The sequence below is a fragment of the Dasypus novemcinctus genome, chromosome 6 (genome assembly GCF_030445035.2).
Source record: "Dasypus novemcinctus isolate mDasNov1 chromosome 6, mDasNov1.1.hap2, whole genome shotgun sequence".
Taxonomy (NCBI): Eukaryota; Metazoa; Chordata; class Mammalia; order Cingulata; family Dasypodidae; genus Dasypus; species Dasypus novemcinctus.
This window is the reverse complement of record NC_080678.1, coordinates 66,587,361-66,605,242: the sequence shown is the minus strand read 5'-3', so window position 1 is coordinate 66,605,242 and position 17,882 is coordinate 66,587,361. Positions and strand designations below refer to the sequence as shown.

The following is a 17,882-nucleotide window of genomic DNA, read 5'->3' as shown; positions in this document are numbered from 1 at the left end:
CAGAAATCAATGGTAGAGTCCCATTCCAAAACTTCCCTAGCTCTGGATGTACATTCTTTTTCTCTGCAGTTGGCCTGGTTAGGCAACTATTCAGGATCTTGGAACCTGCGCTATCCAAGGGTCGGGCGAGAGAGTGGGAAAAAAACTGCTCATTTCTTCAAAAAAAATTTGTCACTTAAATATCATACTCTGCTACATCCTCAAATCAGTGTCGCGTTCCACACAGCGGCTAAATCTATAGTGCAGCAATCTGGGTAGGGAGGCTGGGGTAAACTTGAAGGGTGTCCTGAAGGTGCCTCATCTAATCAGTTGCCCGTTTTTACTTCTATATTTTTGTGCCGATTGAGAGTTGGAGAGAGTTGATTGAAAAGGAGCGTCCTCCCTAGTCATCCTTGGCATTGCTACTGCCTCCCAACTCTAATAGATGACTACTCCTCAAAACTGGAAGCCCCTGGCGTTTTTGCGCCGGCCCACGGAAAGCCCTGGAACCCGCGTTGAATAAGTGAAGGCACAATAGCACCGGCGGCATCCTAACGCAAGCGCCGGGTGGGGGTGTGAAGGACCGCAAGCTCTCGCCTAGCCGCCGGGGTCTGAGCATGCTCAGTGGCGGCCGCGGGTCGCGCAGTCGGAAGCTGGCGGCGGCCGCGGCGGTACAGGCGGCGCTGACGCGCGCGCGGCTGCGGAGGGGACTGGAGGACGGCGGGAGGGGGCGGGGGCGCGGGAGGTGGGGCTGCCGTCACCGTCCGGGCCCCAGGGAGTGCGGGGCGCCGCCGCCGCTGCCGCTCCTCGGCTCGGTTCCGTCTTCAGGGCAGCGCCAGGGTCGGTGGCCGCGGCGGGAGCCGGGAGCTGCGCTCCGCTGAGAGTTGGTGCAGGGGAGCGCCCGAGGCTCCGCGGCGTCATGGGCCCCCTCCGTGGGCCTCGGTGGGCACCAGCGGCGGGAACCCCCAGGCCTCCTCGCGGCCGAGCCTGAGCGACCCCCGGCGCTCCCCGGCGCACCCTCCCTTCTCCCCTTTTTCTCCTTTAGCCGCCGCCACTCTTTCAGTTCTCTGTTATGGCAACGGAGCCGCGATCCCCGCTCCGGCTTGAGGCGCCGGGCCCCCCAGAAATGAGGACCCCGCCGGCGAGCGAGGCCGCCCCCGAGGGCACCCTGCAGTCGGCGGGCGGCAGGCTCCGCTTTCTCAACGGCTGCGTGCCCCTCTCGCATCAGGTGGCCGGGCACATGTACGGGAAGGACAAAGTGGGTAAGTGGGGGTGGTGCGGGACTCGCCGCTCCCTTTCCGCCTTCGAGAGCCCCCTGATCGGCCGAAGGAGTCAGGTGCTCTCGGGCGGAGCTGGACGCCCCCCGGGCCTCTCACGCCTTCACCGGGAGCCTCGCGACCAGTGCCGAAGGGGCTTGGAAAAGTGGGGAGTCAGGCATGCAGCAGGGGTAGCGGGGAGAAGAGCACTTGCTCTCCTCAGGGAGGGTGGGTGTTGATTGGAGCCGCCACTCTGGGTGAAAATAAGGAACTTCATTTTTACTGGACGGGGAAGTGAATTCTCCCCTGAGCACCAGACCTGTTTTTATAGGCAAGTAGCTATTGCAAAAGAAAAGGAATGAAATGCAGATGATGCTAATCTAGTGGTTCTCTTATGGGTGCAGCTGCATAGCTGGAGGGGAAGAAAAAACATGGTTTTTTTGTTTGGTTTGGTTTTGACTTTTTAAAATAGCTTGTCTTGGCTCATGCGGGATTTCATCCTGCCCCTTGAGATTTTTTTGTGTATCTCCCAGATTTCTCAGGTACCTGTAGTTCCAGTAATGAATAATGTCGTATTCATGGTAGGAAATATATTCTGCTGTTGAACTAGAAGGATACACAAATTAGACATACAGTTGTAATTCTTGGTCATCTTTATAAAATTATATATATAATATATTTTGTAAGTTCACAACTTTTCAAGCACAATATAGGGCCTATCTCACTTTATTCTCTTGATAATGTAAAGTTCAGTTTAGGAACTGTATAATTCACCTAGCTTACTCCACTGTTTCCCTGGGCCATGATTACCTGGAATCTGATGGATGAGTATGTGAGTATTGATCTTAGATGATCTTAGACTTGGAATGGTCACTAGATGAAATTTGGTTTATGCTGGTAAGATGATTCAGATTTAGGCTAGTAAGATAATACTGACATTTTCATGTGAGGTGGCTGAGGCCAAGCCTGGTTAAGTGACAAGCCTAAAATCACGCAATGACTATGTGGTAAGAGTTGTGAACTAAGGATCCTGCCTCTGAACATTGTTCTTGTTGGTTTGTTTTTTGTTTGTTTTTAAATACTCTGCTTGCAGAAACAATTCCTCAAACAAGGCTTTTTGAAAATGGATGAGTATTAATTTGAATGTATATGTGAAATACAATGAGTCATACAAACTAAACCTTTGATTTCAGCCTGCTCTTGTAATCAGATGTGCTAACAAACCACTGAGGGAAGATGTGGCAAACATAGTAAGAAATGCAATAAACTAACTGATAGGTATATATAGGAAATTGTTTTACCCAGGCTAAGAATTGTGGGTTTTTTTTTCCTTTCCCTGAACCTGAAATGCCAATTGATTTTTAGGGATATTAGATGGCAAGGGAAGACTAGTTTTGGTGAAAAGAATTTCTGCTGTAAATAAACGTATATATTAACAGGAAGAGTAGGAGTTTCATCCAGGTTTTGTTGTTGTTGTTGTTGTACTGGGGTAAGGGATTGAATCCCACACTTCGTATAGGGGAAGCCAGCAGCACTCAACCACTGAGCCATATCTGCTTTTCTGAGTTGCTTTTTCCTTGTTTTATTTTTAGGAGTCACTGAGAGCCCAACTGCAGACCTCCTATATGGGAAGCAGGTGCTCAACTGCTCTAGCCACATTCACTCGGTCATGTAGTTTTAGTGGAACATGGGTGTTAAGTGGAGACTTCAATATGAAATTAGCTATCTTTTCCTAATAAGGATCATTTAGTACATGATCTTTTAAAACCATGTCATAGCTATATAAAATTACATTAGCCACCACAGTAAGTGGTATGCTTCCTGAGGGCTCAACATTGTCCAAAAACAACAACAAAAAAAGAAAACGAAAAAGAAACTGACTATATGAAGTATGAAACTAGTTATACATAAAGTACAATTTTTGTTGTGTACTGTGGGAAATTGAAAAATGTGCTGGACAGATTAAGAATGTTTGGTTTAAATACCAGTTCTACTACTATCTAGCATTGTGAACTTGGATAACTCATTTGAACTTTTAGGATTACTTCGCCCATACAAGAAAACAATGAATCAGTAATCCCCAAGACCCCTTTCAACTCCAAAACTTTTCAAAGTTGCTGCTTTAGAACTCCCTTTAGCAAAAATAATATCCACAGAATTTGGAATTAGGAGGTGAGGAGTGGTGGAAGGAGAGGGGAGCCCAACCTGAAGGTTTTTTTTGAGAGGAGTCTTGATCTTATTATATACTTATTCTGAAAGCATAAGCAATATGTATTTGCAACACTATGTTCTATGTTTCTTTTCTCTGGGAACTGACAATTGTAAAGAAATGCCCCAAATAAAGTCTTTTCTGGAGAAGGAAGAAGCATTGCTGAAAAAACCAAGACTGACAAACTAATGTGACTGTGTCTGTAACTATGTCTGTTATTTTATGAAAAAACAATGTTTGTGGTTAAATATGAAATTTCCATTAGTAATGGAAATGTTCTTTGGCAATTATAATGAGTTTGGTTATCTCTAGTTTTTATAGTTTTTGTTTTTGCTTGGTTTAATTAAGAAATCAGACTCCTATTTAGGGACTTGAGCCTTTAAACTTTAGGCCATTTGTTTTCTCAAATTTCCCAGAAATTAATGAAACAGTGGATTTTTACAGAGCCACTTTTATAGTTTTTAGCCATTTAAGCCGGGGGTTCTTAACCTTTTGCTCCACAGCCCCCTTTGCCAGTTAGGTGAACACTGTGGACCCTTACTAAGTCCACACTGTACTGTTTATTATTTAATATATCACACTGCACCAACATGTCCCCCACAAGAATATTGCTTTTTTTTTAAATTCAAGCTCAATGACTCCTTGTTAAGAACCCCTGATTTAAGCCAGTTATCCTAAGTGATTTGTTTTTATGCTGATGCCAAGCACTGTTTACCTTTATGTATAAAGATTCTTTATTTAAATTTTGGGTTTAAAAAGTAATTGAATATGGTTCTGGTTATCAGTCATTCAAATGTATAATTTTCGGTATTATTTAACTACCTTCATAGGACTTTAATATGTTGAAAATAATAGAAACTTAGCAACATTACCAAGCATGTTAGGGATTGGTATTTAAAAGTGTAAACGTTCACCTATTATATTTTGAGATCTTTATTATTTAATGTGATGAGGAATTGCTATCCTCTGATTTTTATATTGCTCTGACCTGTGAGAATTGAGTTGAAGAACAGTGGCAAATAGAATTAAATGTGGTACAGAATGGCCTTGCAACAAGTGTTTATTGAGTGTCTGTTATTTTCCCTGTACTGTCCTAGGCACTGTGGAAACAATTATGAGAAAATTCCAAAATGGATACAATACTTGTCATAATGCACTTTTTGTCTAGTGAGATGAATTACATTAATATAAAATCATGGCTGCTACAAAGTGATACAAAAAGGAAGTAAATTATGTTGTCACAGTGGGAAATAGGAGGGGGGTGAGTTGGAAAATGACCTGGTCAGGGAAATGAGAGAAGACTTCCTCTGGAAAGAAAGAAACTGTGATCTAAAGTAAATCTAGGATTTAACCAAGCTAGAGAAGATTGGGAGAACATTAAAGGCAATGGGAAACTGTTATGTGGTTAGGAAAAGGAAAAAAAGGGAGTCTGACAGTGAGAGGCTGGAGAGGTAGATGGGGCCGGATTGTGTAAAGTCTTGTGGGTTAAGGATCTTTGTTTCTTATCCCAAAATCAAAGAACTATAAAAAAAAAGACCTTTGTGTTTCAATCACAATAATAACTCTATCCAGAATGTGGAGAATGACTTAATAGAGAAAGGGGATTGGAGGAGGGAGACACAGTTCTGCAAGGAGACTAGGTACTTTTTTCACTACTGTTGAGAGATGACTATAGCTTAGACCAAGCTGGTGGAGTATACATGGAAGAAGTTGAGAGAAATTTGGAAGGTAAAATTGATGGGAATTAGTAATAGATTAGGTTTGTGGGAAGGAGAGATGAAGAAAAACGTGTACCTAGCATGACTCCTATGGCTTATTTATGGCTTTGAAACATTTGAAACAAGATGGGTAGGGTGCCCTTCCTGGAGATAGGAAATACTTTTGGGAGAGGAAGGAGGAGCTACATGACAATGATGGGGAAGATGTTTCTTTACCAGAGTAACTTGATTTCTTGTTTGACTGGTAGTCAGCCATGTCTCAGAGAAGCAAGTACTTGAAACTTACTGGCTTAAGGAGTAGAACAAACCCCCTTGCTATTCCTGGTTTCATTTTAATTATCACAAAACACATGGAATGTTTCTTGTTTGTTTAATTTAATTTTTTTTTGAGGAACTGGGGCCATGCATTGAACCTGGGACCTCATATGTCAGAAGCTGGTGCTCAACCACTGAGTCACATTGGCTTAAGTCCCTGATTGTTTTGTTTTGTTTTTGTTTTTTTGTTTTTTGTTTTTTGTGTTTTTTTCAGGAGGCGTTGGAACTGAACCCGGACCTCCCATGTGGGAGGTGGGTAGTCAATTGCTTGAGCCACATCTGCTCACTCTTGTATCTTTTTTGAGCTGACCAGTTTAGGTATGACATTTGAAATTTCTGCCGTTTGATTCACAGTCCTGCAAATTTATGAACTAAGAATCTTCACTCAAAATAATACTAAATTTAAAATTTTTAAAAATGTAGAAGCCAGTTGTAAAATTTAACAAGACTGATTTTATAGAAACCTAGGTTTATATGGCTACTTTGGCTTTTCTTCCAACATATATGCTAAGTACAAAAAATGTCACCGTTTTCCTTATGTATCTTATATATGTCGATAGAGTTAAACATTGTTATCCAGTATTTATTTATCAAAGACTAACTTCTCTCCCTACAATTTTTTTCAAAGATTTATTTCTCTCCCCTTATTGTTTGCCCTTGTTGTCTGCTTATCTTCTTTTTGGAGGCTCTGGGAACCTAACCTGGGGCCTCCCAAGTAGGAGGGAGGTGCCTAATTGCTTGAGCCACCTTGTCTCCCCGTTTGTTCTCCCCTCCCTGTTTGTTGTGTCTCTCATTATGTTTTCTCATTGTCTCTTGGTTGCATCATCTCACTGTGTTATCTGGTTGCATCATCTTGCCGTGCCAGCCTGTCATGTCAGCTCACTGTCTTGCTTGTCTTCTTTAGGAGGCACAGAGAACCAAACCCGGGACTCCCAGGTGGTAGGTGTGAACCCAGCTGCTTGAACCACATCTACTTCTCTCTCACTGCAATTTTTATCTCTACTACTTCTTTCCTATTGTTGGATGTTAGACATCAGTGAAGTTGTCATGTAAATTGTGGTCCTTTCTCCCCAACTAGATTGTGATTTCCTTGAAGTTAGAAGCCAAATAATTTTGTACATACATCTGTGCTCAGTTACACTCAATAAATATTCAAAGAGTGAAATTTGACAGTTCTTTTAATACAATGAGATAAGAAAACAAGTAACATTCTCAAGGAGCTTAGCATAGACATTTTCTCTTGTATGTGTTATTTCTGGCAATGAATATTTAGAGTCATCATGGAGTTACTGTTAATAGAAGCATGCCTGTTGATTTCATTATGAACTGTAATGGTAATGCACCTAATAATATTTTAGAACCCTGAAAAAGTAATTGTTTCTCTAAGGGTTCCTAGAGATTGAATTATGTGCAAAGGAGAATAGACAAACAAAAAGATCCTACAATAAATAAAAACGATCCCAATCAGGAGTGTAACAATTGCTTATCAAAAGTATATAATAAAAGAAGAAAAAAAGTATGTAATAGTGATCCCTTTTAGACAGTAATCTCTGACTAATTATAAATATACCCTGAATATGATTTAAAACTGCAGTGCCTGCAATGGCTGAAAAAGTTAATTTTTTATGCAGTTTGTCTACTTAAAGGAGTAGTTTAGATTCTAGAATAGTTAATTTCTTATTTTTGTGTTAAATTTAAAATACCCTTTTTCAATTCTGTACGATTCTTTTGATTAGGGACTGCCATTGTACCATGAGTGTACAATGCGCTGAACATACTGTAGCAGTTTGATATTATTGATGAATTCCAAAAAGAAATATTGGATTATGTTTGTAAACTGGTCTTTTCCTCTGGGCATATTAGATTATATTTGATTCAGCGGTTTTCTCAATTAAGTAATCAAGTGAACCTCTTGTGCCAGTAGGGCATTGAGCCCCCACCCTTAGTGGGTGGGGACTCACAGATAAAAGACATGGCAAAGGACAGAGTTGTGAGTTTTTGATGTTGGAGTTTTGATGTTGGAGTTGATGCTGAAGCCTTAAACTGGAGCCCTGGGCAGTAAGCTCACAGAGCAAACAGAAGCAAGCCCCAGGAAGAGAGAAACCCTGAACCCAGGAAAAAGAAGCTTGAGAAAGGGAGGAACCCTGGAAACCTGACCCCTTGCAGACCTTGGCAGCCATCTTGCTCCAACCGGTGGAAATAGACTTTGGTAAGGGAAGTAACTTACGCTTTATCGCCTGGTATTTGTAAGTTCCTACTCCAAATAAATACCCTTTATAAAACCAACTAATTTCTGGTATTTTATATCAGCACCCCTTTGGCTGACTCATATACATACTATTCTAGCAACCTAATAAATATTTATTGAACTTAATTCTCAGATATGTACACAATACTGCATATATTGTTAGTAAAAGGATATGTGAATGATGATAATCTTCACTGTTCATGAAAGGGATAACAAAATAGCCAGGAATTCAAAGTTCAACAATTTATTATGTCCTTCCGCTATCATAAACCACTTACAGTTTTAAAGTACAGTGTTTAGATTATACCTGGTGTGGCCTGGCAATTAAAATAATTCTCAGAGTAAGCACTGTTAATGACATTCTGTGAATATTCTTTTTTTGGTTTTGTTTTGCTGCTATCATTAAGTATTCTGGATTTTTCCATTTAGAATTGGTAACTTTTCTACTTCCAAAATGTAATCGTTAGCTTTGTTAACTTTAAAAATAAAAAATATGAAACAATTAGACAAAAGTACTTGAATAATCATTATAGTTAAGTAACAAGAATGTTAGTAATTCTGATATCAAAATTATATTTTATGTTCTTCACTGAAATCTTATTTCATCAAAGTGCCTTTAAATCTTAGGTCTAGGAATAATAAGTATTCGGTTTTTATAGGAAAAAAATGTAAACAGTATAGTAGTCCCTTTCCCCCTGCTCTCACTCTTTCAGAGGCAATCACTTTATTATTTGGATTGAATCCTTTCAGACATTTGTTTCTAGGCACAAAACATTAACACAATTTTGATTTTTCATGAAATAGATATAACAGCAACTTTTTTTTTTACAGTCTAGTATAATAATCATATGTATCCAAATTTGTGCTTATGAGATACTCAATTCTTTTAAAAAATTGTTGTATTCTATATTATGGTTGTATCATAATTTATTTAACTATTTACCTAGTGATAGATTTTTAGATTTTCTTATAAATAATGTACTAAACATGTTTTTTACATTATGGTATATCTTGCATATTGTGCAGCCATTTCTCTAAGAAAGTTTTGTAAAGGGCTCCAAAGTTAGAATGAAATTTTTTTTCTGTTTTAATATTTAACTAGTAGCATTAATTTCTTTCTCAAAAATCTTTAAAGTTTTAAACAAATGGTTGCTGGATTCAGTTTAGGATATAGAAATGAGATAATCTACAGGGAAAACAAGGATTTAAATTGATTTTATGGTGGGGTAATACTATTTTGGCTTATGGTTCTAACTTTATTAGATAATCTTCTAAAACTAAACTGATATTTGCAACATGGTGATTTTCCTGTTTCTTCTACTCCCTTATTTTTATCAGTCAGCAATCTGTTATGAGGAAGGGTCCTCCCTTTACTCAGGTATATGTATGTTTGTCTTCATAAAGTATCAGTTTGGACTCATGAATTCCTATTTTGCTGTTCAAATTGTCCCAGATTTGACTGGTGGGAGCATTCCTTTCTGTCACAAGATATTTTAGACTTCTTTTCCTACCTTCCATTCCCCAACCCTAGAATAAACCATTTCTTCAAGGAGCCCTGGCTCTTTTATTTTTTTATCCTCCCCCCCAACCCCGCCATGGTTCTCTCTGTCTGCTCATTTTTTGCTCTCCTTCTCCAGTAGGCACCTGGAATGGAACCTGGGACCTCCCACATGGGAGGCATATGCCCAGTGGCCTGAGCCATATCCTTTCCCCGGAGACTGCGTCGTCTGCTGCCTTGTGGCATCTGTTAGTTGTAGCAGTGTGGTGTCTAGCTTGTTGCAGGCAGGTGTGGCATCTGCTTGTCTTCTTTAGGAGACAGTGAGACACAAACCCGGGACCTCTAATGTGGTAGACGGGTGCTCAGTTGGTTGAGCCACGCCTGCTTCCCTGTTTTTAAATGATAGTAGTTGTGTTCATTGCTTCCAAGCCATTTCAGTAAACATAACTAAAAAAATATGTAAAATATTCTAGAAATCATTATTTCGTAATGATACCTCCAGTCTGGTCTAGCTGTGTAGTTCTTCCTTTCCATTCCTGATAACAAATTTGTATTTTCTTTCTTCCACATAGTGAGAACTTTTGCTCTAAACGTTATCAATACATTTATTCTTTAGCTCTATCCTGTCAGACAAAAAGAAGTGTCAATTTCTATATGTATAGCAATGCAAAAACAAACATTCAATAAAGAGTGAAAGATGGGTTTTTCCCTAATACTGAGGGTATCTGGTTAGAAACTGTGTTCAAAAGGTGTTTAAATTAGGTTTTCTGTGTTATTTTTTTCCCCTCTTCCCTATGGTAACATTATCTATTTGAAATAAAGTTGATCTGTTTGTTTAAATGCAGTCCCTTCCACTTGCTCCTTTTTTGTTGACTTAATTATATATTTTTGGATCTTTATAACATTAACATGTTTCCAAAAGCCAAAATTATCTAGAAATTTATAATGGAATTGTCATTCCCTTCCCTATCATTTCCAATCTATTCCTCGGCATCCCTTGTAGGTAACCCAATTTCATTGTTTTCTGATTTATCCTTTTTGAGTTTCTTGTCACAACACCAAGCCAGATCTATATAAATTTCTTATTTCCCTTTCTTTCAGAGACAAAAAATATTAATTATACTGTATATACTGTTTTGTCCTTTGCTTTTTTAATTTCACAATTTATCCTAGAAATCACTGTTATCAGTTCATAAAGCTCTTCTACATCATGTTTTTACAGTTAGATTGTACTCCATTGTATGTATGCACACTAATTTATTCAACCAATTTCCTGGATTTGTTTTTGTACTTTTATTAATTTTCATTGGCTTATTTATCCTAGCGATAGTAGTTCACTGTTTTAATTAAAGTTGTTTTATAAGTCTTGATAAATGATATAGTACGTGTCCCACTTTCTTTTTCAAGATCGTCTTGACTTTTTCTGGCCCTTTGCATTTCCATATGGTTTTATTTTATTTTTTTTAAGATTTATTTTATTTGTTTATCCTCTCTCCCCCTCTCCCTCCCATTGTTTGCGGTCACTGTCTGCTCTCTGAGTATACTTGCTGTGTGTTCTCTTTAGGAGGCATTGGGAACCGAACCCCGGCTTCCTATGTGGAAGAGAGGCACTCAATCACCTGAGCCACCTCAGCTCCCTGGTTTGTTGTCTCTCTCATGTCTTTCCTCTGTGTCTCATTTGTTGCATTATCTTGTCTCAGCTAGCTGCTCCTGCCCGCTGTACCAGCTTACCTTCTGTAGGAGGCACCAGGAACCAAACCTGGGACCTCTTGTGTGGTAGGTGGAGGCCCAGTCCCTTGAGCCACATCTGCTTCTCTCCATATGGATTTTAAATCAGCCTGTCATTTTCCCCAAGAAACCTGATGAGATTTTCTTTGGGAATTAATTGAATTAATTGTTTTGGTGAGAATTGATTTCTTTATCTTACTGTCTTCCAAAACTTGGAAATGGTATATCTCCATTTTTCTAAGTCTCTAATTTCAGTTATTTGTAGAATGATCATACTCTACACACAGTGGTCACTAGATATTTTATATTTGATGCTACTGTAAATTGTACAGACTTTAAAAAAAATTTTTTTACTTTGAAAAAATGTTGAACTTACAGAAAAGTTACAGGAATAAGTACAATACACTAATTTATACCATTCATCTAGATTTACCTACTGTTACAATTTTGCCACATTTGATTTATCATTCTCTGTACATGATATTGTTTATTACAAAATCATTCAAGACTAAATTGCAGACATCATGACTCTTTCCTCTAAATATTTTAGGATGTTAAAAACAAGAACATTTTATTATATAAACATGGTAAAGTTATCAAATTCAGAATATTTAACTTTTTTTTTTTTTACCATTGTTCCAATAATATTCTTTATAGCCATATTTTCCCCATTCAGGATCACACATTGCATTTAGTTGTCATGGACTCTTTAATTGCTTGTCATTTGGAGCAGTTCTTTATTTTTTTTCTTTACTTTTATAACTATGAAATTTTTTAGGAATATAGGCTTATGACTTTATAGCGTATGCTTTAAATTAGGTTTATCTGTTCCCTCATGATTAGATTCAGATTCTGCATTTTTGGTCAGACTATTATAAATTCTGTATGTCCTTAAAGTATCACATCATAAAGTAAGTAAACTATGTCAGTTTGTTCAATTATAGGTGATGTAACTTTGATGCCTAGTTAAGTGATGACTGCCAGGTTTTTCGACCATAAAGTTAATATTTTACCTGGTGTAATTAAGTACTTTCAGAGGAACACTTTGAGACTGTAAAATATATTGCTTGTCATCAAACTTTTCATGCAATGGTATTCACATCCATTGACAATATTTGACTGACTCACATACTACTCTGACAGTTGCAAAATAGTAATTTTCTGTCATTGCTGTTACATTTGTTAGTTGGTATTCTACTTTAAGGAATACGTTTCTTGTCTCATTCATTAATTCATTCATTATTAAGATAGTCTAGTGGATTTTTTAAAAAGTTATATGAATTGCTATTACGCATTGTTGTTGCTGCTTTATTTGATGCTCAAGTCCTCTCACATTTGGGCAGTAGGAGTTTCTTCAGACTGGCTTCTGTCTTTTAATGTTTCCTGATTTTTCTTTTCTTTTTTTTCTTTTCAACATGAGAAAGCCTACAGCACCCGTTATTCCCAGGTGGTCTCCCATCCAGCTACTAACCAGGCCCGACCCTGCTTAGCTTCCAAGATCAGATGAGATTGGGCGCGTTCAGGGTGGTATGGCCATAGACTCCTGATTTTTCTTTTAAAGTATTTTCTTACTTTGTCATAAAATGATGTTCCATGTTCATTTTGTACTTTCCCCAGCCCCAGGCCTGGAATGAACCATTTTTCTTCGAAGAACACTTGTTCCTTTAGGGCTAAACGGTGTTCAGAAACCAAGATCTGAGCACTAGGTGTGCTCACTCCTCCTGGGGTGTGGTTGCTGTCTGCTCTTTCAGTAGACTGTAATAGAAAACATATAATTTAACATCCTTAAAAATTTTGAGTTCATATTCATATCAGTAGTTGAAACTTAATACCACAGGGTTCTTCTTTTACCTGTCCTATTCTAGATTTTTATCTCCTTTCTTTGAGAATACTGACACTCTAAGACATCAGTATATTTATTCATTTTGAAATATTTAAACCAGTCTTGCATTCCTGGAATAAAGGCCACAGGGTCATGATAAACTATTCTAACTAGACTTAGAATAGTTTTTTTAAAAATCTCTCTGGGTATGTTCATTTGTGATATGGCTTCCTGCCCTGCCCTCCCCCAAACTTAGAAGGTTTTTTTTTGTTTGTTTGTTTTGTTTTTGAGGTACCCTGGCTGGAGATTGAACCTAGGACCTCATATGCAGGAAGCTGGTGCTCAACCACTGAGCTATATCAGCTCCCATGAGTTGTCTGTTTTGGTTTGTTTGCTTGTTGTTTGTTTTTGTTTTTAGGAGGTACTGATCCCAGGACCTCCCATGTGGGAAACAGGTACTTGGAAGCTAACCACTTGAGCCACATCTGTTCCCTTCTTTTTCAATTTTAATTTTAATTTTTTAAACCTTACCCCATATACAGTGGGTCCCTTCCTGTGCTAGCAGGAGGGGTCATGCAACATGATTTGCTGCCCGTACACCAGTAGCTTAAGACTTTTATTTTACAGGGAAGAATAGTCTGGGAAGGTCTTTGTTCCTGTGGTAGTAGTGTCTCCATTCCTCAAGCCCTGTACTTCTGAGGGTCACTTTCTCTGCTTTTCTGATTTTTCCCCATTTTTTTTCTTGAGTGCCTGGAAGGTAGGTCCTTGGTGAAGATGCTGCAAATATTTGCAACTTCCAAGGTAAGGCGGCCCCAACATTCTTCCCATACTCTGCCACAAGTGAGCCAGTACTACCTACCATCCTGCCTTTTCTTAGTGATGCATGCCTTTCATTAGATTTCATGTTTGTTTGTGATCTTAGCTCTTTGATGGTTTCAAGAAAAATTAGAATTTTGTGTATTATCTGGCTTCATATTTTTAGGTGGGAGTGATGTTCTTTCCTTCTTTCTAGGTGAAAACTGGAAAACCAGAACATTCTTTCTTCTCCCTCTAATTACATGTTTGCTAGAATGTTTGATATTATCCTATAGGTTTCTAATGCTCTGTTTCTTTTTTGTTGTTTAGATACATTCTCTTTTCTTTGCTTTAATTTAGACATTTCTATTGATCTTTCTTAATGTTCATTGCTCCTTTCTTCTGTGATTGCCTATCCTGAATCCTGTCAGTTGAATTTTTTATTTCAGACATTATATCTTTTCCCTTATAGAATTTCTTCTGGTTCCATTTTAGAATTTCCATTCCTCTCCTGAAATACTTCATTTTGTCAGTATTTATATCCATACTTTACTGTAATTTTTTAGCATGTTTATATTATTTTTAAAATCCTTGTTTACTAATTCCAATCACTTTGTCATCTGTGTGTCAGCTTTTCTCTTATATCACATTTTTTATGAATTTTTAATGTCATAATTTTTTATTGAATTTTGAACATTATATTTAAATAACATTGAAGTGTAATATTTTTTAAAAATTTGTTTTGCTGCTTCCCGTAGAACCCAAGGCCTTTTCTTTGTTTAGTGTTTAGGATAAGGGGCTAAACACTAAACATATTCCTCTTAGAGTTTATTTGAGCTAATGTCCAGTTACCGCCCTAAATTAGATTTGGTTCATAAGTTAGTGGCTCGACCCTCCAAAGCTGTGTCCTTGTTTACCTTGACAGGTTTTAGCTAGGAGGGATTTGACTGCTGTTTCAGAAACCATTGGTTTACTTTTGGACCCTGGATTCCACTTGTTGGGAATGCCTGGGATTTCTTCTCTACAGTTGCTTTCTCAGAAAATTGGAGGGGTTGTGTTGGGGGTAGAGAATTGTTGGATAAAACAGTCTATTTTTTGCTGGGGGCTATTTTAGTCTGTAATCCATTATGCTACCCCACACTCTTCACAGTTTGGCTAATTTCTGCTTGCCAGCAAAACACTGCCCTAATGGCAGGCCCATCTATATCCTGACCAGGTGCTTGCCTCAAGGTATGGAAGCTGCCATCTTTCTCTTCTCATTTAAGAATGCCTCATTTTTTCCTCTGGAATTGAGGTCAGCAAGGTCCTCTCATATACTACTCTTCATTAGATCCATAGAAAATGTCATTATCATGGGAGTGAAGGCCTTTCTTGTTCTATATCCTAACCTTCAGAAGCATAAATTCTCTTCAGTGATTTTTAGCTATATTGGCTACACCTTGAAGTCACAGAATCTTTGCACTGCTTACCAGTCTTAATAACCATATAGCTTAATATTTACGTTCCTGCTATTATATTGCCTTGGTCTTAACCAAATTAGATCACTGTATCTTATATTGAGACTTTCTGTGGCATTTTTGCCATGATTAAAATTTCTGACACTTGGTAAAAAGAGACAGAAATCCAAGTAACATATTTTATCAAAATTTTAGATAGATTTGAACTCTGTTGTGAGTACTATTCTGTGCATGATTTTCTGAAATCCCAATATGTGAAGATTTAAGTGAGGTTTTTAACATAAAAACTTGTGAATAAGTCTTCATGCTACAAAAACAGGGCTAGTGCTAGTGCATGTATGGTGACTTTAGAAAACAGACTTATTCTTTGAATAGACAGATTTTGAAAAGGTGCACCTTCCTGCCACCTGTCAGAGCTCCAGTCTTTGTACCTGATTTCAGTCCTTACTTATCCCCTTAGCTATGGGATAGTGGCCTTTTTACTATTTGTACAACCATATACCTTTTCTCTGATTCAGGAATTTTTTTAGTTGCTTTCTTATAACAGATGAGAGAAACTTTAAAAATGTATCAAGTAGTTAATTCGCACGTGGTCACTGTTAACATGTATTTTTTTTCTTCTTATATAAATGGGATGAGTTTATGCTGTTTTTAACCAGGTACTTGTTTAATGACAAATTAACATCTTAATGAAAATTTACTATGGAAGAATTTCTGTAAAAATTTATACGTATGTTCTACTAGAAGGCCTGAGGTACTCAGAATAGAGATGATGGTTGGAGAGGACAGCACCAAGTTATGTAGAATTTGTTTTCCAGTACTTCTATATAACAAGCATTGAAATATATTGGGTGAATATTAAAATGTTTCAAATTAAGTAAAGGAAAATTCTTGTATTTATGCGGTGGTTTATATGTAACTTCAAGAAAAAAATCAATCCTATGACGCAAGGTACACTATTATTAAGATATCTAAAAATTTCTGATTTTTGTCTCTTAGGTATACTGCAACATCCAGATGGCACAGTTTTGAAACAGTTACAGCCCCCTCCACGGGGTCCTAGAGAGCTAGAATTCTATAATATGGTAAGTGAGGTAAGAACGGTTTTGTTGTATTCAAAGTGTTTTTCAGAGTTTTCTGGTGGTAACTTACAGTAATAACTACATTTACAGCATGTCTTATTAAATTATATGTGTATAACTGAAACAAAAGCTTCATGAAAAACAACACTTATCTTTACTATTTGTGATGCATTCTAGCATTTTCTGCTGTTTCATTTTTTTTACAAATCAATTGTATTGGTACATATTAATAAAACATACAGTTCATCCCAAGTGTACAATCAGTGGTATTTGATATAATCACATAATTGTGCATTAATCACCTCAGTCATCATTAGAGCATCTTCATTATTTCAATAATAATAATAATAAGCAAACAAGAAAATCTTTACCTCTCAATCTCTCTTTCCCCTGCTGTACATAGCTGCTATTTCTGGCTATTCTTGCACAATTATTTATTTATTTATTAAGTAGTTTTATTGAGATATATTCACATACTATATCATCTATCTAAAGTGTAAAGTCACTGACTTTTAGTATAATAACAATGTTGTGCATTCATCATCTCGAAAAAAAATTTAGTGTTATTTTATTACTCCAAAGAAAATAACTCCATACCCCTTAGCATTCTTTCCCTAACCCTACATAACTACTAATCAAAGTTCCTCTTTATAAATTGATTTATATTTACATTTTATATAATTGGAATCATACAATATGTAGTACTTTGTGTCTGGTTTCTTTCACTTAGCATAATTTTTTTTTCTGATATTAACATCTTGTAATATTAACATACATTTGTTCAATTTCGAAGAAAAACAGTCTTCTATATTCAATTCTACCTATATTCGTCTTTCACGTGTGGTTTTACTATGCTATTACAGTTCCATGTTACATTTTTTTAGTTTTCTTTTAGTAATATATATGACCTTAGACTTTGCCTTTAAACCCTTTTCATATCCACATACTGCTAGTACAAACATTATATTGGACTTAAACCTTTTCAATTCATTTTCAAATATTACACATCCTTTTCACCAATTCTGTACAAGTTAACCCTCAGATTTCCACTTTCTAACCTCAGTCTATTTTCTGGTGACTGAAATTCAAGTTAACTCCAAGAGATTACACAATATAGTTCATGGTAGCACAAACCTACAGTATTTGTCCTTTTGTGTCTGGCTTGTGTCACCCAACATAATGTGCTCCAGGTTCATCCATGTTGTCATATGCTTTATGACTTCATTTCTTCTTATAGCTGCATAATATTTCACTGTGTGAAATCACTATTTTGTTTATCCATTCATCGGTTGATGGACACTTGGGTTGTTTCCAACTTTTGGCAATCGTTTACTATGAACATCAGTGTGCAGATGTCTTTTTGGGTCACTGCTTTCAGTTCTTCTGGGTATTTACCCGGTAGTGGTTCTGCCAGGTCACGTGGCAAATCTATATTCAGTTTCTTTAAAAACTGCCAGACAATCCGTCCCAGTGGCTGTACCATTCTACATTCCCACCAAAAGTGAATAAGTGTTCCTATCTTTCCACATCCTCTTCAACACTAGTAATTCTTTTTTAATAGTGGCCATTCTAAATGGTGTGAAATGATATCTAATTGTAGTGTTAATGTGCATTTCCCTAATCACTAGTAATGTTGAAAAATTTTCTTGTGTTTTTCTGCCATTTGTATTTCTTCTTTAGACAAATGTCTGTGCAAGTCTTTTGCCCATTTTTTACTCGGGTTGTTTGTCTTTCTATTGTTGAGTTTTAACATCTCCCTATATATCATGTATATT

At 37.4% G+C, this 17,882-nt stretch overlaps 1 protein-coding gene and 1 non-coding gene across 5 annotated transcripts in view; one reads left to right on the top strand and one right to left on the bottom strand.

Moving 5' to 3' along the window:
- Positions 1 to 701: 701 nt before the first annotated feature.
- The window catches only part of IPMK (inositol polyphosphate multikinase), an 84,934-nt gene continuing 67,753 nt past the window's right edge, over positions 702 to 17,882 (top strand). Inside the window, exons 1-2 of one of the 4 annotated variants that reach the window (XM_023583020.3) lie at positions 702 to 1,241; positions 16,025 to 16,110. In XM_023583020.3, coding sequence (XP_023438788.2) covers positions 1,052 to 1,241; positions 16,025 to 16,110 — 276 coding nt within the window. In that variant the 5' untranslated portion in view covers positions 702 to 1,051. Of the gene's footprint in view, positions 1,242 to 16,024; positions 16,120 to 17,882 lie in introns of all 4 variants that reach the window. The other 3 variants (XM_023583019.2, XM_058298877.2, XM_023583021.3) reach the window with 3 other exon arrangements.
- On the bottom strand, positions 12,374 to 12,492 carry LOC111759085 (5S ribosomal RNA). The gene has a single exon (XR_002793174.1). It is a non-coding gene; the product is annotated as a 5S ribosomal RNA (ribosomal RNA).